Raw genomic sequence first — 21372 nt, forward strand, 5'->3', positions numbered from 1 at the left:
TACTGATCTCGAGCCGGGCATCCTGAAGAGTGAAGTTGAATGGGCCTTAGCCAGCCTTGCTAAGAACAAAGCTAGCGGAATTGATGGCATTCCAGCTGAGTTGCTTCAAAACCTCAACCATGACGCTGTTAACATTCTGCATACATTATGTCAGAAGATTTGGACAACCCTGCAGTGGCCGCAGGATTGGAGGAGGTCAGTTTACATCCCCATTCCAAAGAAAGGCAGTGCCAAAGATTGTTCCAACAACCGCACGATCGCGCTTATTTCGCATGCTAGCAAGGTGATGTTGAAAATCCTCCAAGGTAGGCTGCAGCAGTATGTGGATCGGGAGCTTCCGGACGTGCAAGCTGGGTTTCGCAAGGGCAGAGGAACTAGAGACCAAATTGCTAACCTTCGCTGGATCATGGAAAAAGCAAGAGAGTTCCAGAAACCCATCTACTTCTGCTTTATTGATTATGCGAAAGCGTTTGACTGCGTAGATCACAGCAGATTGTGGCAAGCTCTCCTAGAGATGGGAGTTCCAATTCACCTCATCTGTCTCCTCAGGAACCTGTATGAAGGGCAAGAGGCCACAGTCAGAACTGGGCATGGTCTTACTGATTGGTTTCCGATCGAGAAAGGAGTGAGGCAAGGCTGCATACTGTCGCCCTGCCTATTTAACTTATATGCAGAGTGCATCATGAGGAAGGCCGGTCTGGACGAGTCTTCAGCTTGAGTGAAGATTGCTGGAAAACGTAACAACAACCTTAGATATGCGGATGACACCACTTTAATGGCAGACAGTGAAGTGGAACTCAAGAGACTTCTGATCCGCGTACAAGAAGAGAGTGAGAAGTTTGGGCTTAAACTGAACATTAAAAAGACAAAGATCATGGCGTCTCGCCCTATCAGGTCCTGGAGCATCAAGGGACAAGAAGTAGAAGCTGTGACAGATTTTCTGTTCTTGGGCTCCAAGATTACCTCGGAAGGAGACTGCAGCCATGAAATTAGGAGACGCCTGCTTCTGGGAAAGAGAGCAATGGTTAGCCTTGACCGCCTAGTAAAGAGCAGAGACATTAGTCTGCCAACCAAGATCCGTATAACTTGTGCTATGGTCTTTCCAGTTGTGATGCATGGATGCGAGAGTTGGACTGTGAAAGAGGCTGACCGCCGAAGAATTGACGCGTTTGAATTGTGGTGCTGGCGAAGACTCTTGAGAGTTCCTTGGACTGCCAGAAGACCAAATCAGTCGATATTGTCGACCATAAACCCTGACTGCTCATTGGAGGGTCAAATTTTAAAGTTAAAGCTCAGCTACTTTGGTCATCTGATGAGAAGAGAGGAGTCGCTGGAGAAAGATTTGATGTTGGGAAAGGTTGAGGGTCGCCGGAGAAGGGGTAGGCAGCGAACGCGTTGGTTAGATGGCATCCTCGAGGCACTGCAGATGAAGTTATGTGATGTTAGGAAGATAGTGAGAGACCGGAAAGCGTGGCGTGACATGGTCCATAGGGTCACGAAGAGTCGGACACGACTGAACGACTAAACTGAACTGAGCCATATATGCTCCACCTGGGAATGGGTGTGTGTGTGTTGCCACTTATAATCACCATTGGTGGCAAAGTTGTGGTCCACCTGTTCGAAGTACCAACGTTAATAGATCCTTTTCAGTTCCGTATCTCCTCGGCGCACCTGCGGGGAGCAGGCAGCCCGCCGCTGCTCCCGCCACCGCGGCGCTACTGTCAACCTTTGCGCCAGGGAAGAGCGTCGCCTGCTACAGAAGCGCCGCGCTCCACTCTGCGTCCCAAACTGCACCGAAGCGTTGCTCGTGATTTATGGCATCCATATCTGTGCGTTACAGATTTATGAACTTGAGTGCCGTGACAGTAAGGACAATTGCTGCATAGAAAAAAATGGGCATCTGCGGTAACTATCGCTTTGGGCAGAACAGTCACTTTTTTTGCGTGTGTGCATTTCGCAATTTGGTTTTCATGCCTGCGTACATATACCTGTACGTATACACGTGCAAACAATGACAGGTACTACCGCGTGCTCCAACACTTGACAGTGACTCAATCTGCCAGTCGCATTAGGTGTTAAGTGATAGGTTAAGGAAATTAAGAAGAAGAAATGGGCATGGGCAGCACATATAGTGCGAAGAGAGGATAACCGATGGTCGCTTAGGGTAACAAACTGGATTCCAAGGGAAGGAAAGCGTAGCAGGGGGCGGCAGAAAGTTAGGTGGGCGGATGAGGTTAAGAAGTTCGCAGGGGTCAAGTGGATGCAGCTAGCACAGAACCGGGTTAAGTGGAGAAATATGGAAGAGGCCTTCGCCCTGCAGTGGGTATAGTCAGGCTGCTGCTGCTGCTGCTGCTGATGATGATGATGATGATAGGTTATGCAAGTACTCCGCTAGAACATTCGCCAGCGTAGTAGTTGTAGTCTGCACCGCGCTTCGGAAATAATAGGGGGCCTGAGTAAAAGAAATCATACCGTGGTAATCCTTATAGTTCTAGTGATTGATGACCGATTGGTTTGTGACCGATGATAGCGAGTTAATGAAATCACTGAAGCTAGCTGAACGAGGAATAAAAAAATATTAAAAAGGGGATTAAATGGTGTCAGGAAGCTCAGAATGGAAGCCAATGCTCTATGATGCTAATTGAGTAAATTTTAGAGTGTGCAATTCATCAATTAAATAATTGATATAGTAAAAAAAATGAAAATGCATTAAGAGATGTACCGCTGAGAATGGAAGGAGAATGTTAGCAGATATTAAGTATCAGTGAGTAAAAATTGTAAAAAAAAAAAAAATGAAAAGTGACAAGCATTGTCTGTATGTGCGAAACACTATAGCGTCTTAACAGCGGAGTATCAGTGTCCCCCTTATTTTTTTAGGTTTTCCGGCGTGATCTAGGTAGGTTGCTATGGAGGCAAGTGCGTGCTCGCTTTCATCATCATCATCATCAGCCTGACTATACCCACTGCTGGGCGAAGGCCTCTCCCATATTTCTCCAATTAACCCAGTTCTGCGCTAGCTCCCTCCACTTCACCCCTGCGAACTTGTTGACCTCCTCCACCCACCTAACTTTCTGCCGCCCCTGCTACGCTTTCCTTCCCTTGGAATCCAGTTTGCTACCCTAAGCGACCATCGGTTATCCTCTCTTCGCACTACATGTCCTGCCCATGCCCATTTCTTCTTCTTAACTTGCACTAGCATGTCGGTAACTTGAGTTATTTCTCTGACGCACTGTGCACGCTTCCTATCTCTTAATGTTACCCCTACCATTTTTCGTTCCATAGCCCTTTGGGTTGTCCTCAACTTAAGTAGAACTCTCTTGGTTAGTCTCCACGTTTCAGCCCCATAGGTGAGTACAGGTAAGATGCAACTGTTGTATACTTTCCTCTTGAGCGATACCGGTAAGCTGCTAGTCATAATCTGCGATTGCTTGCCAAATACACTGCATCCCAATCTTATTCTTCTTGTTATTTCCTTTTCATGGTCCGGATCTGCGGTTACTACTTGTCCTAAGTAGACATATTCGCCTACTACTTCCAGTGCTTCGCTACCTAATGTAAACTGCTGTTCCTTCCCGAGGCTGTTGAACATTACCTTAGTCTTCTGCATATTGATTGTCAAGCCTATCTTTCTACTTTTCCTGTCTAGGTCACCAATCATTATTTGCAGTTGATCCCCCGAGTTGCTTAGCAAAGCAATGTCATCAGCAAATCGCAGATTACTGAGGTGTTCTCCATCTACCCTTATCCCTAACTGCCCCCATTCCAAGTCTCTGAATACTTCTTCTAAGCAAGCTGTGAATAGTACTGGGGAGATTGTGTCTCCTTTTTCCTAACACCTTTCTTTATGGGAATTCTGTTACTTTCTTTATGCAGAACTATGCATGGTTGCTGTACAGCCACTATATATATCTTCCAGCACTTTCACGTATGGCTCGTCTACCCCCTGATTTCGCAATGCCGGCATCAGCGCCGAGGTTTCAACTGAGTCAAATGCATTTTTGTAATCAATAAATGCTATGTACTATAAGGGCTGGTTATTTTCCGAGCATTTTTCTATCACCTGATTGATGGTATGGATATGATCGATAGTAGAGTACCGTTTCCGAAAACCTGCTTGATCCTTTGCTTGATTGCAGTCTAAGGTTGTCCCGATTCTATTAGCGATTACCTTAGTAAATACCTTCTATGTAACAGACAGTAAGCAGATTGGTCTGTAATTTTTAAGGTCCTTAGAGTCCCCTTTCTTATGAATGAGGATAATGTTTGCATCCTTTCATGGTTCCGGTACCGTCGATGACACCAGGCACTGCGTATACAGTGTGGCCGGTTTTTCTAGCACGATATCCCCCCTGTCTTTCAGCAAACCTGCAGTTATCTGATCCTCTCCAGCTGATTTCCCCCGTTTCATAGTTTCTAATGCTTTCTTGACCTCGTCCTTCGTCACTGGTGGAACGTCTGACTGTTTTTCATTATTAATATAAACAGCGCGAACACGAAGAAAAAGGACAAGATAAAAGAAAGCCACAGTACAAGCGCTGTCTCACAACTAAGCCTAAGCCCTTTACTCCAAGGCCCAGAAAAAACAATTTGTTTTTTCTCTTTAGGGAGGAGGAGCTGAGGACAGCTGGGCATGATTTATACTATAGAATTCATCTATATTACCCGCTATATACTTATTGACAAGGAAGCCTACTCCTAGTTGTCGCCTTTCTGATAAACCTCGATAACACAGTACATGCCCATCCTTCAGTAGAGTATATGCCTTATTCGGCCTCCTAACCTCACTAAGCCCTATGATATCCCATTTCATACCCTCTAGTTCCTCTAACAGCACAGCTAAACTAGCTTCACTTCTAGCGTTCTTGCGTTAAACGTTGCCAGGGTCAGTTTCCAATGGCGGCCTGTCCAGCGGAGCCAAGAATTCTTAGCACCCCCTGCTGCATCACAGGTCTGACCGCCGCCGTGGTCAGTTGTTCAGCAGCCACTGGTGACTGAGGGCCGGGGTTTTATGGAGCTTATCATGAGAGGTTGCGGCCAATTACTGCACCAGGGTGGCCAACTCATGTTCTGGTGAGGGAGTGCGTTGCCGGAGGTGTTCACCGGCATCAGGTCGCACCCCAAACCTGTTTATGCAATTCCATCGACCCGCGCTTTTTTTTTTTTTTTTTATCCTGTGGAGAATTGCGAGGCGGATGTTCTACAGCTACGCCACCGCTGCACCTGTGGCGTAGCGCATATATATGCTCCCATTTCCAAACATGGACACACAGTTGTGGTGCCACTACAAAATTGAAAGCATTTCTCACAAAACATGTGAATACAAGCTTCGAATCTAATGTGTGCAAACACTCAATCCCAGCAAATGTATGCCCGCATAAACGGTGGTACACAAATGGTTTGTAAGGAATAAAGTTCCATAGCTGTACAGCAAGTTCTATTGCAAGTGCATGCCTGCCGCTCTTGCAAAAAGGTGCTACGTTTGCTTACAGTCCATTGCTGTTTTGGAAATCAGGCTTCAGTGCAATAAAATAAAAACTACTTTAAAATTTTGCAGCTTTCATAGCATGCCCTTCTCAACATTTAAATTTATTTTGTTTTCTGAGCACAGGGGCAGCGGCATTCAAGTGTGCTTGAGGGACTGGACTCTGATCAGGCTCATTCGTAATTGAACTGGCCATGCGGCAACTCGATCCTGATTACCTCAATCACAATCAAAAGCGCCTGAGCGACAGCAGCATGCATTTGGTTGTGCCACAAGTGAACAGCTTTAAAGAACAAGTTCAACTGGTCATCTCAAAGCCAGCAATCTACTCACCAATTTCCTCCCGCCCCAGAGAGCCAAGCTCGTAGAAGACACGAATAACAAAGAGGAAGAGACGATTGCGGCCGCCATGTTCAGTCCAGTAAGACCGGTCGGGGTTGAAGTCTGAGTAGCTGGGCACCTTCATTTCTTGTGTCTCCACAGCCAGGACACGACCTTTGTGTGCAGGAATTAGCGGAACCATGTAGGTGAACAATATTATGTCCTGCAACGTGATTCGTCTACAAAGCGGAACCACCTGTGCTCTGGAAATTGCCACTGTTTACCATTTTGATATGCAATGCTAGAGACTAGGAGCACTAACAATGATGCTCCGAACCAGTTGGCAATCGTGTCCTCACAGTGAGGCAGAAATGCATGGTAAGGAGGACAATCAGGGGAACTGCCATTTTTTTGGCCAATAATTGAAATAATGGCTCAGTGTGCAAGTGCTGCTCCTTTTGAACACTACTTTGAATATGCAGGCTGTCTGTGCCTACCTGGTGCCGGCTGGTATGTAAGCAGCTTATTATAACGCTCCAGGAGCTCTTGCAGTGTCTCAAACGTGGGGTTGCTGAACATTCCTGAAGGGGCTGTCTGCTGCGGGATCAGGTTGGCATAACCCAGCTGCTGTGCAGGTCGGCTTTGTTCCACTCGCGGCACCAGCCACAGCCTGTGCCAAAGCCAAGACAAGCCATTCAAGGTTAAGGAAAAAAAAAATAAGAAAAGGCACTGTCTCACTTCTCAGTCGCCACCCAACCTCATCTGTGAGGGACTAAAAGACGGGAAAGAGACACCACAACCGAGAATTTTGGCTACATAGCGTACACTGGTACCGCTTCAGTTTCTATGGAAATATTTCACCTCTACCAAAATACAACTGCCATGCCCGGAAAAAAGCATGAGGTGTGTGCATTGTGAGGGAACGGAAAAGATACAAACCGATGCTGGCTGACTCTATTAAATGTACTGATTCAATGCCGAATTCTTTTCTTAAAGGTTGAAATCATGCCCAGCTGTCCTCAGCTCCTCCTCCCTAAAGAGAAATTTTTGGCTGCCTGGTCGTAAATCCATTTTGCTCTTATTGCTAAGCACCTGAATAAGTATAAGAGGCTAACGTTCATAGCAAAACATTAAGCCACTGGTGGCTCATAAATGAAGATATCCTTGCACAAAAATATCGCACACAACTTCCCTAGCTGGTTTAAAAGGCCCTGTTATAATGCGATAATGTTAAGTGCGCCGTTCTCCAGAATGCCGGGCACCAGCATTGTGAGAGAAAAATCACGAGTGTGGTGCTGGCAGCTGACATCACTGAGCATCGATCCTCGGACGGTTTGAGCGACTTGACGAGACTACATGACATCAGAGGGAGAAGCTCCCAATTAGGGCTCCTCACGTAAGCTGGGAAGGTAGCGATTCCAGTGCTCTTGGATGCTAAGTCAGGCGCACTACTCTTATGCAATGCAGGCACATTCATACGGCTTGGTTCAAGTGGGACTTTATATGTTGGTTGGATGCCTACAACCGGAAGCTGGATAGCTTAGCGCTCCATAAGAATGCATGATATATCAGCACGTGTGTTGGAGGTAGAAGAAGAAAGACCGCAATTGGTAGAGGACATAGAAGTGTAGTAGTTCTTCTGTGTATACAATTGTTTTATTTATTTATTTATTCAATACTGCAGGCCTTTACAGCCCAAGCAGGAGGGGAACACAAATAACATCAGTGTACAGAATGAAGACAGCAAATAATTTCAAAACACTTGTTCTTTGGACAATAGAATTCCATAAAGAAAGGTGTTAGGCAAGGAGGCACGATCTCCCCAGTACAATTCACAGCTTGCTTAGAGGAAGTATTCAGAGACTTGGAATGGGAGCAGTTAGGGATAAGGGTAGATGGAGAATACCTCAGTGATCTGCGATTTGCTGATGACATTGCCTTGCTAAGCAACTCGGGGGATGAACTGCAAATAATGATTGATGACCTAGACAGGAAAAGTAGAAAGGTAGGCTTGAAAATCAATATTGTCACGTAGTGGTGACGAGGTCGACGACACAAATGAAGGGTCGATGATTGCAGTAATAAACCTCTTTATTTGGGCTGACTTGCGCCCGCAAAAGAACTAAGCAACTCGGCGGCGGCGATAGAAACAAACGTGCTCGTCGATCGTCGAACAAAGAATGCCCGTCACACTCGGCAACGCTCAATTTAAAGGCTGCACAGAACAATCTAGATAACGTCGCAAACAGCTACCAGCACGGGCTGGAACATTGTGGAAAGACACCCGAGTGGCCGGAACCTTCGAGACAGATCTCGGTGCATCTTGTGCTACAACAAAACTGATAAAGGTGTGACTCGCGACATCGAGCATTAACAAACAAAGATTACGGAACCGATACGCGGTCCAGAATCAGAGTGATAAGCCTGTATGCCGGCGGCTGTTAAAAAACAACAAATACTGTTTTGAAGGTTTCGCGGCATTACTCCCCCCTTAAAAAAACATCGCCTCGATGTTCAAAACAAAGGAACTTAAACATAAACACTGCAAAGTTTAAACACCACAGATTCTTTAACGCGCGTAATATGGCTTCAGTCGTACAACATGTACAATTTCTGGGCGTGCGCGTCGCCGTTGTGATGCTGATGTTCCGTCGGGAATGACTTCATAGTCCAGTGGTCCGACGCGGCGAAGGATTTTGTATGGCCCAAAGTATCGACGCAACAACTTTTCACTTAATCCGCGACGGCGAATTGGTGTCCAAACCCACACTTGGTCTCCTGGATTGTACTCTGCGTGGCGTCGTCGTAAATTGTATCGTCGGCTGTCGGTGCGCTGTTGGTCTTTAATACGCAGCCGTGCGAGTCGTCGGGCTTCCTCTGCACGCTGCAGGTAGGCGGCGACGTCGAGGTTGTCCTCGTTGGTTACGTGCGGTAGCATTGCGTCGAGCGTCGTCGTGGGCTCCCTACCGTACACAAGCTTGAACGGGGTCGCTCTGGTCGTCTCCTGGATTGCCGTGTTATACGCGAAGATTACGTACGGCAAGATGGCGTCCCAGGTCTTGTGTTCAGCGTCGACGTACATAGCGATCATGTCCGCGATCGTTTTGTTCAGGCGCTCCGTAAGGCCATTGGTCTGGGGATGGTACGCAGTTGTTCGTCGATGGCTTGTGTGACTGTATTCCAGGATGGCTTGCGTCAACTCTGCCGTAAACGCCGTTCCCCGGTCCGTGATGAGCACTTCTGGGGCGCCGTGTCGCAAGAGGATTTGTTCGACAAAAAATTTGGCGACTTCTGCCGCGGTACCATTGGGCAGTGCTTTTGCTTCGGCGTAACGGGTAAGGTAGTCAGTGGCCACGATGATCCACTTGTTACCCATAGACGAAGATGGAAAGGGGCCAAGGAGATCCATCCCAATTTGTTGAAAGGGCATGATTGGGGGCGGAATCGGGTTTAGTAGTCCTGCTGGTCTGATCGGCGGCGTCTTGCGTCGTTGGCACTCACGGCACGTCTTCACGTAGTGGGCAACTTCGGCAGGCAGTCGCGGCCAGTAGTACTTCTGCTGGATTCGATGCAACGTGCGCGCAAATCCCAGGTGGCCTGCTGTGGGCTCATCGTGTAACGCCTGCAGAATCTCTTGCCGGAGGGTTTTGGGCACTACGAGAAGCTGCGCGGTCTTGTTGGGTGCGAAGTTCTTCTTCACGAGGAGGCCATTGCTTAACGTGAAGGATGATAAATTTCGCCTGAACACACCAGGAGGGGAAGCGGTCTTTCCTTCCAAGTAATCGGCTAGCGCTTTCAGCTCAGGGTCTGATCGCTGTTGTTCTGCGAAACTGCTGGCGCTTACCGGTCCCAAAAAGGCGTCGTCGTCATCGTCCTTCGGGGGAGCATCGACGGGAGCGCGGGATAAGCAGTCTGCGTCGGAATGCTTTCGGCCCGACTTATAGACAACAGTCATGTCAAATTCTTGAAGTCGTAGGCTCCATCTGGCAAGGCGGCTGGAGGGATCTTTCAAATTAGCCAGCCAGCAGAGCGCGTGATGGTCGCTTACCACCTTGAATGGTCGGCCGTATAGGTATGGACGAAACTTAGAAGTGGCCCAGATGATTGCAAGGCACTCCTTCTCGGTCGTCGAGTAATTGGCTTCGGCTTTTGTGAGTGATCTGCTAGCGTAGGCGATTACTTTCTCCTGTCCGGCACTATTCTGGACGAGAACGGCTCCTAGGCCCACACTGCTCGCGTCGGTGTGAATTTCGGTCTCGGCGTTTTCATCAAAGTGGCTAAGTACAGGAGGGCATTGCAGGCGGCGCTTGAGTTCGTCGAAGGCTTCTCCTTGCGGCGCTTCCCATTTAAAAGGTACGTCAGCCTTTGTAAGCTGCGTCAACGGTTCGGCGATCCGCGAAAAGTTTCTGACAAATCGTCGATAATAAGCGCACAGCCCAAGGAATCGGCGCACAGCTTTCTTGTCAGCAGGCGGTGGGAATTGTGCGATTGCAGCTGTTTTCTCCGGGTCTGGGCGAATACCGTCCTTGCTAACTATGTGACCTAGGAACCGGAGTTCTTCGTAGGCGAAGTGACACTTCTCTGCTTTTAGTGTTAGTCCCGATGACTTGATGGCTTCAAACACTGTCTGTAGTCGTTTGAGGTGGTCTTCAAAAGTTGACGAGAAGACAACAACGTCGTCCAAATATACCAAACAAATTTGCCACTTCAAGCTTGCCAAGACTGTGTCCATTACTCGTTGAAACGTGGCTGGTGCGGAGCAGAGGCCAAATGGCATCACCTTAAATTCATAAAGGCCGTCCGGTGTGATGAATGCGGTCTTCTCGCGATCTCTTTCGTCGACCTCAATTTGCCAATATCCGCTCTTCAGGTCCATCGATGAGAAGTACCTTGCACTGCAGAGCCGGTCGAGAGTGTCGTCGATGCGGGGAAGCGGGTAGACATCCTTCTTCGTTATGCTATTCAAGCGGCGGTAATCAACGCAAAAGCGAAGGGTGCCGTCTTTCTTCTTCACCAAAACGACTGGTGCCGCCCAGGGGCTGTTTGATGGCTGGATTACGGTCGACGACACAAATGAAGGGTCGATGATTGCAGTAATAAACCTCTTTATTTGGGCTGACTTGCGCCCGCAAAAGAACTAAGCAACTCGGCGGCGGCGATAGAAACAAACGTGCTCGTCGATCGTCGAACAAAGAATGCCCGTCACACTCGGCAACGCTCAATTTAAAGGCTGCACAGAACAATCTAGATAACGTCGCAAACAGCTACCAGCACGGGCTGGAACATTGTGGAAAGACACCCGAGTGGCCGGAACCTTCGAGACAGATCTCGGTGCATCTTGTGCTACAACAAAACTGATAAAGGTGTGACTCGCGACATCGAGCATTAACAAACAAAGATTACGGAACCGATACGCGGTCCAGAATCAGAGTGATAAGCCTGTATGCCGGCGGCTGTTAAAAAACAACAAATACTGTTTTGAAGGTTTCGCGGCAATATGCAGAAGACTAAGGTAATGTTCAACAGCCTCGGGAAGGAACAGCAGTTTACATTAGGTAGCGAAGCATTGGAAGTAGTAGGCGAATATGTCTACTTAGGACAGGTAGTAACCGCAGATCAAGGACCATGAAAAAGAAATAACAAGAAGAATAAGATTGGGATGGAGCGCATTTGGCAAGCACTCGCAGATTATGACTAGCAGATTACAGGTATGACTCAAGAGGAAAGTATACAACAGTCGCATCTTACCTGTACTCACCTATGGGGCTGAAACATGGAGGCTAACCAAGAGGGTTCTACTTAAGTTGAGGACAACCCACAGGGCTATGGAATAAAAAATGGTAGGGGTAACATTAAGAGATAGGAAGCGTGCAGAGTGGGTCAGAGAAATAACTTAAGTTATTGACATTCTAGTGGAAGTTAAGAAGAAGAAATGGGCATGGGCAGGACATGCAGTGCGCAGAGGATAACCGACGGTCGCATAGGGTAACAAACTGGACTCCAAGGGAAGGAAAGCGTAGCAGGGGGCGGCAGAAAATTAGGTAGGCGGATGAGGTTAAGAAGTTCGCAGGGGTCAAGTGGATGCAGCTAGCACAGAACCAGGTTAATTGGAGAAATATGGGAGAGGCCTTCGCCCTGCAGTGGGTATAGTTAGGCTGATGATGATGATGATGATATGGGCAAAACAAGGACTAAACGAAATGCAAACCGAGCTCTTCATTAGGGAAAGTCATGAACGTAAACAAACAGAAGTAAGCCAATTAATGAAATATCCAAAAGTGAACTGTCAAACATGCAGCAAGTAAAAAAATCAGTTTGGGCAACCAAAAAGCAGACAAGAAAAACATTTGAGATCAGCAATTCAAGGTTTCAAGTGAATCAATTTTGGTTAGAAGAGGCAGAGGTAAGTTGTTCCAATCTGTTATTGTGCGAGAAAAAAAAATATTTAAAAACAGTAGTTCTGGTGCTGCATGGCGTTAGAGTCGTCGTGTCGATATCGTGTTCGGCGTGCCATAAGTGGTGTTATGTACGGGTCAGGAGTTAGAGCAAGAAGGTTATTTTTAAGAAGGAACATGAATTTTAAGCGCTGAACTTTTCTTCTTAGTTCCAGTGTCAATATTCCATGTTGTTTCATTAGTGCTGTCGGGGAATCAGTTGTACAGTACTTCGTGTACAATACTCCCTCACATCGGTTAATGGTTCTGTCCCGAGGGCATAGGAAAAAGAAAGGTTATTAAGTTTCTTGGTTATTTTCATATGCACTGTTTTCTTAGCATTCAATTGCATATCCCAACAGTGACACCAGGAAAGAATATTTTGAAGATTATTATTAGGAATTATCTGGCCATCCTCGCTTGACACTTCCCTGAACAGCACACAATCGTCTGCACAGTCGTATTTGAACGGGTTCGGTAATTACGTTCACAATGTCATTAGCATATATATTAAAAACAAAAATGGTCCTTGCACACTGTCCTGAGGGGCGCCGGAAGTAACTGGAAGTTCATGGGAGTAGTAAGTATCAATATTAACAAACTGTCTACGATCAGTGACGTACACAGCAACCCAGTTAATAATGAAAGGAGGAAGGTTAATCATTTTAAGTTTTTCTATAAGCTTAAAGTGTGAAACAAGGTCAAAAGCTTTCCTGAAATCTAAAAAAATAACGTCCACCTGGCCGGATTTGTCTACAATTGGAGCAAGGGAATGGATTACAGTTATTAATTGTGTCAACGTAGAAAAACCTTTACGAAAACCATGCTGCGCAGGTGAAAGTATAATGTTATCCCCCAGAAAATCTCTGATGAAGTTGGCTATGACGTGTTCAAGCATCTTACAACAAGATGATGTTAGCGAAATTGGACAGTAGTTAGTAATCATTGTGGGGTCTCCCTTCCTACGCCCTGGCACTACACGTGCTGTTCGCCAGTCAGAAGGAAGGGCTGCAGTGGACAGTGACGCACAGAAAATGACTACCAGAAAGTGTGACAGCATTTCTGCGTATCGGCACAGAAAAACATTCAGTATGTTATCCGGTCCGCGGATAGATTTTGTTTTTAGATTAAGGAACATGGAAAGCACACCTTGGGCAGATACAAATTCAAGAGGTACATTTGATAAAGGTGAAAAGGGAAGAGCAAGTTCTTCTGAGTTAATAAACACACTGTGGAAGAATCCATTAAAGTGTTCGGCGATACTTTGCTTTTCAACGACGAGAATGCCATCTTTTATTATTTGATCCACTGCCTTGTTCATTTTACTCAGAAATTTCCAAAATTTTTTCTGGAGCCGCGCTAATAAAGTGTGGCAAGGCGTTACTAAAATAATGCCGTTTGGCATGCCCAATTGACGAGCTCAGTGTAGCTTGTAAGTTCTGCACTGTAGTTCGTGGGGCATTTCGTCGTCTTAAGCGCTTTATTTTTCTTTTCAAGTGAATGACTTCATGCGTAATCCAAGGGTTTTCATTTCCTATTTTCTTGTTTTTCGTTGGAACAACATTTTCGATGCAATAAGTGCAAATGTTTTTGAGCTTGTCCCAAAGTTCTACAACATTGCTTCCGTGAAAATTGCTTAGGTGTAAATCGAGATGATCCAACACGCTTTCGTCTCTGGCACGTGTGAAGTCCTTCACTTGTACTGTTTTTACTTTCTTAGCGGTGCATGTTTTTAACACCATTTTGTGATCAGACATTCCATGTTCAATTGATACTGAAAAATCCCCGATTGTTTTGCTCACAAAGACAAGATCAAGCATTGATGATGAAGAACCATGCACTCGCGTTGGTAAGTTAACAACTTGCTGCAAATCGTGGCATAAGGTAACTAAGCGAGCAGAGACAGGAACGACATGAGAAGTGCACCATACCCTTAAATGGGAGTGTCCCCCATATTTCTTTATCTTCTGCATTTAAAATATACGAGTTATGAATTACAATCCTCAAATACGGTGCTCTTCTTTGTTGCAACGACTATTGGTTTCTTTGGTTAGAACACAGCTTATTTATTATGCCCTGCAGCCATTATGCTAACATATTTTTGGCAGGAAAACTAACCGTACTGGACCATGGAAGCCAGTTTTCCTAATTTCCAGATTACTTTCATGTCAGTAATGGTTTACTCTGCTGGCAGGTAGTAAGCTAGTAAGACTGTGCTTGTCAGACTGGTCATTTTCTGCATGCAGTGCATAGCTGTACATGGTTTACTTGAACTTATTTTCCTGCTGGTAGTACAATGTGGAATCACTGTTCAAAAGTAGACTGCTGTTTGAAGACACAGCATTTTTCTTTTAGTGCGCAGCTCTCTGGCGCCCATTCCTGGGTTTCGCAACGACGGCCTGGGTTTCGCGTCGACGTCGCCGTCCACCTCGTAACCAGCTCAGCCCCCCTCTTCCTGCGTGGCGCCAACCACGCGTGTTATCTGATTGCTGCGCGCGCTCCCCCGTTCGCCGCTGCTTATACCCCCCTCGCCCCCTCTTCCTGTGTAGCAGTAAGGGTGCTTTCCGGTTACGGAAACGCCGGCTCACTATCAGCGGATCACAGTGCGTGCATCCCAAGCCAAAACGCAGAGTCACGTTCTCTTCACTCGCTAGCAACGTCAGCGGCATCAGTCAGTCGCTGCTATCTGTTTGTCCCGCAACGTTTCTATGGGCCCACGCGCTGCCTCGCACAACCTCACGATAACTTAATTGCTCTCGTCATTTCTCCGAACACAAAGCTTCTTTCATGACAGCCAAGAACTGTTAGTAAAGTGTTTCTTGAAGAAATACGTGTGAAAAATTTTAAAAAGTCTGTAATTGTACATATGTGTTCTTCTTGAAATCTTTGCCTCAATCTATCAAAAAGGTGAAACAGCTGATGAGCTGCGCTCAAATTTCGCCCGACGGAAAATTTCTCGATTGTGCCTCTTTCACATATTTTATCATTCCTCTTCAGGAGAATCAGTCATATCACCTGCTTATCGTCTCTCAAGCCGTATTAATCACCATAAGACTGTCTACGCCCCCTCCGCAAGAACTACCGCTCATTCTCTACCTTTTTTCGTCACGTCATTCCAGGACTGGAATGATCTATCACAGGATGCCGTGCATCATACTAACGCCATCCATTTTAAGAATGCTATTAAGACCATTGTTGTTTAACTCTCATGCCCATCCCTCATGTAATGCCCCATACCAGGGGCCTTTGAGGTATCAAATAAATAAATAACGTAATTGTCGGCAAATTTTTTTTTATAAATGAAACCGCTGAATAAATTTGGCGTGCTGGTTCACAACCAAAGCTAACGCGGCTATTATCTTCAGCCTCGTTGAATTTGCTACGCAGTCTATGCCATGAAGATCCAGCAAGAAAGTGATAATCTAGAGGTTTTCCACATATTGGCAGAGCATGGTCATCAAGTCCTTCTCTGTTCAAGGAACACTTGCCTTTTAAAACTACTTGTGCTTAGAAGATGCCTTAGCAGCACTGATAGATGTGACCATTACACGAGCACCAGCTACATAGTGTAGTATAATGTGGCTATGAGTACAAGCATTTTAACCATCATCCTCATCATCTGAGTTGCTTACTACAACACTAAGAAAAAGAATGTCCTTGCGGGCTAGTCGCTTCATGCTTGAAGAAAGGAAAAACTGTTGCAAGATGACGAAGGGGAAGGAGCAAGGACAACACCACTGCACCTGTCGTGTTGTGCTTGCTCCTTCCCTTCGTCGTTGTCTTTTGCAGCGCAGTTTTTCCTTTCTTCGAACTAACGACAAGTCTGAACTCAGTAGCTGTGAAGTATTTCTTGTTAGTTTTTGCACCTATATCATTCAAACTGCATTACCTCAATAAATGCTAAGCTAGAGAACTTTGTATTAATGGGGTAGATATATAGAAAAATAAGCTTCTAAACTGCTGGACCAGTTTCTATAAAACTCATAAGGTGCAGTTAGGGTTCTACTGGAACCGTCTCTACCAAATATAATTACTCTATGCTCAGTTCGGTATATAAGATATAACGTCCCAAAGCAACTCTGGCTATGAGGGATGTTGTAGCAGAGGGCACTGGACATTTTGCCAATCTGAGGTTTGTTAACATGCACAGACACCACACAGTACATGGTCACCTTGTTTTTTGCCCCCATTGAAAACTGGCAGCCAGGATTATCAGGCCACGTACCAGGAGATATGGAGACTGAGATTTAAAGTGACTACATGCATTCTATTCCTCTTTTCTGCGGCAAAGAATTTATTGGGCAAGCAGGTCGTTGTGTAAACAAAAGATTACAGGAGCATAACTTGAATGTAAAAGACAAAAAAACTAGCAACTTGGCCATCAACTGTCGAGACTGCTCACCCTGCAAAAGCCACCCCTCCAAACTTTGCGAACACCAGAATCTTGGCAAAAACAAGAACCAGCTGACGCGGGAAATAATTGAAGCTGCCATCATTAACAATCTGAAAGCAGCCCTCCTAAAAAAAAAGAGATCGCTTTCTTGTCCAGGTCGTTTGATTGCTCTGCATCCCAAGCCATGTAAAAGACCTTTTTCTTACATCTCTCATTTGTTTTGGCATGTTAATTATCGTCTCACATCATCCTTTCACCTGATTTTAGCTCTCATTGAATTTTCGGCTGTTATTTTTACCTCATTTGTCAATTTTTGCCTCACTTATGTCCTCCTGTCCCCTGATTTTAGCTCTTTTCTTTTTTTGGTCATTAATCGTTGCCTCATTTATGAATTTCTTTTACCTGCTTTTATCTTTAGCTTTATTATGAAGTTTTTTGCTATGTTATTTGTTAGCCTACTTTATTTTTCATGCGTCTTCACGTTTTCATGAATTTTGCCTTGTTAATTGTTCGCTCTTTCTTGCCATTTTTCACTTGTCATCTTGCCTTGTGTTTTTACTTGCTTCTATGCCTTGTTTATAGCCCCGTTAGCGTTTTCTGCGTAGCGTTGGTTTTGTGGGCCGGCCTTTGACTTTTCTTCATGTTTTTTCGTGAGAAAAAAAAAAAAACGTGGCTACTGAGATCGTCATATCGGCCTTGTAGGTGCACTTGCGCATCGATGCCCTTCTGTCAAATATAAAGCACAGATCAAAGCATGTCCAATGTAAAGTTGAAAGTTCAGCGCAGTTGCGTGTGTCTCTCTCGTCCTTCTGTCCTCGTCTGCCAGCACTGCGATACCATAATGCTCGACTACATGCTTACTCGAGAAAACTATTTCGTGAAAACAGAACAATACATTTCAATAATATTTTATGCTATGCTATTAACAACACTCAATGCACGAGGCTGTGACGTTATTTTATCCTCTCATTAGAAACTTCCACTTTGTACTCAAATAAATGCAAATTTCTTGTCTGCTAGCAAACAGATCTGGATTAAACTTTCTGAATGCATTCTTGAATAGTTCTGGCATCAAAACAGTATGCACAAGAATCTGAAAATAGGTTTTCTTTTATATGTCTCGTTTCAGTCCAAGTAAGGCCCAAAGATAGGTGGAAAAAGCAATGCATACCTGAGACCCCGCATGTAGCAAGTGCTGTACTCGCCATACTCGTAGTAGGTCATGCGCTCTATGTTGATCGACTTAGATGCCTTGAACTCAACGCTCTCACATGTCTTCACTTCCCACGTGTAGTTCTCCTTCAACCAGTCATTGGCACGCTGCACAAGGACCCTGCGTGTACAGGCCGATATACAATACAATACCGCATGCTGGAATATGATACCCTGTTTCTCAAATTATTTATTACAGACTTTTCTTGCAAACTCAATGAAAGATACTCTGGACAGTTTGTGTAGGTTAAAATTTTGTGTGGCAATTGGCAGACATTTTTATGCTACGTGCCATTAAAAGACAACTCAAATTGAAATTTTTATCCTAACAGAATGTCTAGCCAACTTCCTAATTTTTCCTTTAGAAACAGAAGGCCGCCAACGAGCCAGCTCAGTTTTTAAGTTGACATGTATAGTTAATTATTTAGCAAATGTCACCATGCATGATGGTTCTCAACATTTCAAATGTGTTAGATCACTTTTTTCAGTCCCGAGCGACAAGACAGCACACGACATCAAGAGTAAACGTGCGCAATGTGGATGCAGTCGTATCTCCTCTGTGTGTGTATGTGTGCGTGTGTGCGTGCGTGTGCGCGTGCGTGTGCGCGCGTAGCCCTCCTGCACGTAGCACGCAAAGGTCCACAGAGTTCACATCCAACGGCACTATAAGTGGCGGCAGTAAACCATCAACGCAACATCCAAGGTCGATCACGTTCAATAACAGCTAGGTCAATGAAGAATTGGCTGAGGTGGCGCACTAATACACAGTGCACGAACTGAAACAACTAAACGTACCGGAACGGAATCGCACCTGTTGCCGAGGGATAACTTGGGATAAATCGCGCTCTCCCTGTAGTTCGATCCGTCGCTTCTATTTCGCTGGGCGCGTTGAGAAACAACATTGACATGGCTCGAATGGAAAGGAAATTTTACCCGAAGGGCTCGAACTTTGGCGAGCTGGTGAAACCACCCGGATCGATGCAGTACGGCAGAAAGTCCACGAATGTCAGTGCTCCGCCCAGAGATGCGTGCTGCCGGGTGGCCTCGCTGTACGACGGCGGGAAAGACGAGAGGTCCGGATATTCCACAAGCGGAGGGGCCATACCTGGGTCTCACGTCGTGCTTTTCACTCTACTTTGGCTCGGACGACAGCAGCAAGAAGGCGCGCCAGTGATATTTAAAAGCGCCCTTCACGGCGGCACAACACGCGACAGCATATATTGTTTACCACACGATCGAGACGGCAGAGGGTCGACGACACGCCACTACCGCGACAGACCTCCATGCCACTCATCGACCTTGCCCAATCCGTGCGACTGGCGGATTAGCGAAAACGTTTGTGACGTTAAAACCACGTGACGTGTACAATTTTTTTTTTTTTTTTCATTCAGAAAGCGGCTTTTTTGAAATATGTTTTAGGCGGTTTGAAGGATCGAGCAAACGACAGATCGCAAAAATGTCCGGAACAACTGAAGAAGTCCGCTGGACGATCATTGGAAACATGGAAGAAAAAAAAAAAAAAAAAAAGCTCCATGATTGGGAACACCAAGGTCTTCACGGTCACTACAAATGCACTTCATGGGCTCATATTCGCCTCTCTCTCTTCATATGTCGTGGGTTACCGCAACAGCTACATGAGAAAAGAACGTGGCTTTCTCAGCGGCCAGACAGGCGTGTGAAAGCGCTACAAAAAGACAGCCCTTTTGATCAAGAGCCATAAAAAAAAAAAAATATGCCGACGATTACGTTACTTCCTAATGCGAAATTTGAACGCAGCTCATCAGTTGTTTCATCTTTGTTGATAGATTGAGGCAAAGATTTCGAGCAAAAAATACAAGTACAATTACAGACAACTATTTTATTTTAACACATATTCCTTCAAGAAACACTCCACTAACAGTTCTTGACTGTCATGAAGGAAACTTTGTGGTCGGAGAAATGAAGAGATAATTAAGTTATCGGGAGGTTGCGAGAGACAGCGCGTGGTTGCGCGGCGAAAAGACTAATGTCACAAGCTGCTGACGAGAAGAAATAACCTTCGCAAATATCTTCAACTGACTTGAAAACGCTGTAGTCAAAGCTAGCAAGCGTCTCATTGAGTTTCTAGCAGTATATTTTAAAGGAAAATGAGGGCGGGATAGATCGGGGCCAGGCCTTCCTCGATCGGCTAGAGATCCGGACTATCAAACTAGCTGTATGGGCCTGGTGCGCTGCAGCTTTGGCCGTATATGTACGGCGCCGTCGAAAAAGGCGGCTGTCTGGATCCGCAGCCGTGGAGCACACACGACCGATCGCTTGTTTGTATCGAGAACACGGCACGCAAAAAAAAAAAAAAAAAAACGGGGTAATTCTTCCTCTTTTTTTTTTTTTTTTTTTTTAGTTCTGGACCCAGCTGAAGCCCTAAGAGTTGTACTATGCGTGCATGCTAGGAACCAGTGCTCGGCACGTCTTCGCACACGGCCTGTGTGTTGTAGAGAACGCGTAGCCGTCCTGTCCAGCGGGATATGTTTTTTTTTTTTTTTTTTTTTTTAACGACTTCCTAGTGATAGTTTTCAGCTGTTCTTGGCGCTCTTAGCCTGAGGGCGCACGACATCGAGAGCGAAGCACATATTGCAAGAGTGCGCGCTCTTGCCACGCGTTCGTGGCTCCACGCAAAGAGAAAACGTCCTTTAAAACTTACAGCTCGATTTACTGCTGTGTCTATGGGTGCCATACAAGTTCTATATAAAAAAACCGCCGGGAAGCAACTGAAAATCAAGTGTTTTCGGTTTCCTTCGAAATATACGAGAGCGATGCGACTCATCGTTAACAGTGGCATCCGGCCTCCTTGCAGATGCAACTGGCATCCGTGATATTGCGTGGGTTTGCCAACAACTACATAAAAAAAAAAAAAAAGAATTACATATGTGGTGAAGAGACGCCGAAAGGGCTGAATAAAACTCACCTCCAAGCTGACGTCGTAGAAGGCGCTTTTCATAGCGCATTTTCCGAAGATATCCGAGGGTCCCTCTAGCTGCACTGTGAAGTTTTTTCGCGTACTCTATACACGTCCTGGTTTCGTACAGTTTCCGATCGTACACCAAGCAGCTATTCTTAAATTAAGCCTCAACATTCTAGGATCGCCCGAAATCCCCAGAACAGCACGCGCTGCAGAGCTTGCTCAGCTATGCCCGTTTTTCCGCGCACTGCACTGTCACAATTGTCACCACTCGTTTCGACGCACCGAGACTAGAAAACAAAAACTACGGCAGAACTGCCAAGCGGCGAAAAAGCACGTGCACGATGGCCCGGCGCCTTAGGGCACATCTCCTGATGCAACCTGGGCTCGTCCCGTCCTGCGAAGAAGCTTGCTTTTTTCTTTTCTTGAGAGCGATTTCATTGACCGATGGTGCCCAGCTGTACTCGGCTCTCGCTTCCGGGGGGTCTAGCATATGCCGTCTACATACACTGCCACCGATCTAGAGGAAAAGCCAAGGGTGCGCATGGCACACTGGCTTATTTTTTGTATTATTTGTCTCCTTAATTACAAA

General features: G+C 45.8%; 1 protein-coding gene across 2 annotated transcripts in view; it reads right to left on the bottom strand.

Moving 5' to 3' along the window:
• LOC146180273 (uncharacterized) overlaps window positions 1-19145 on the bottom strand; it is a 58941-nt gene extending 39796 nt beyond the window's left edge. The window contains exons 1-4 of one of the 2 annotated variants that reach the window (XM_084579485.1): window positions 18776-19145; window positions 17802-17963; window positions 6301-6473; window positions 5816-5977 (exon numbers count right to left, since the gene is read on the bottom strand). In XM_084579485.1, coding sequence (XP_084435611.1) covers window positions 5816-5977; window positions 6301-6473; window positions 17802-17963; window positions 18776-18945 — 667 coding nt within the window. In that variant the 5' untranslated portion in view covers window positions 18946-19145. The remainder of the gene's footprint in view (window positions 1-5815; window positions 5978-6300; window positions 6474-17801; window positions 17964-18775) is intronic. The other variant, XM_084579486.1, reaches the window with a different exon arrangement.
• Between the last annotated feature and the right edge of the window lie 2227 nt (window positions 19146-21372).

This window comes from Amblyomma maculatum, chromosome 9 (genome assembly GCF_055883805.1).
Source record: "Amblyomma maculatum isolate TAMU_Amacu chromosome 9, ASM5588380v1, whole genome shotgun sequence".
Lineage (NCBI taxonomy): Eukaryota > Metazoa > Arthropoda > Arachnida > Ixodida > Ixodidae > Amblyomma > Amblyomma maculatum.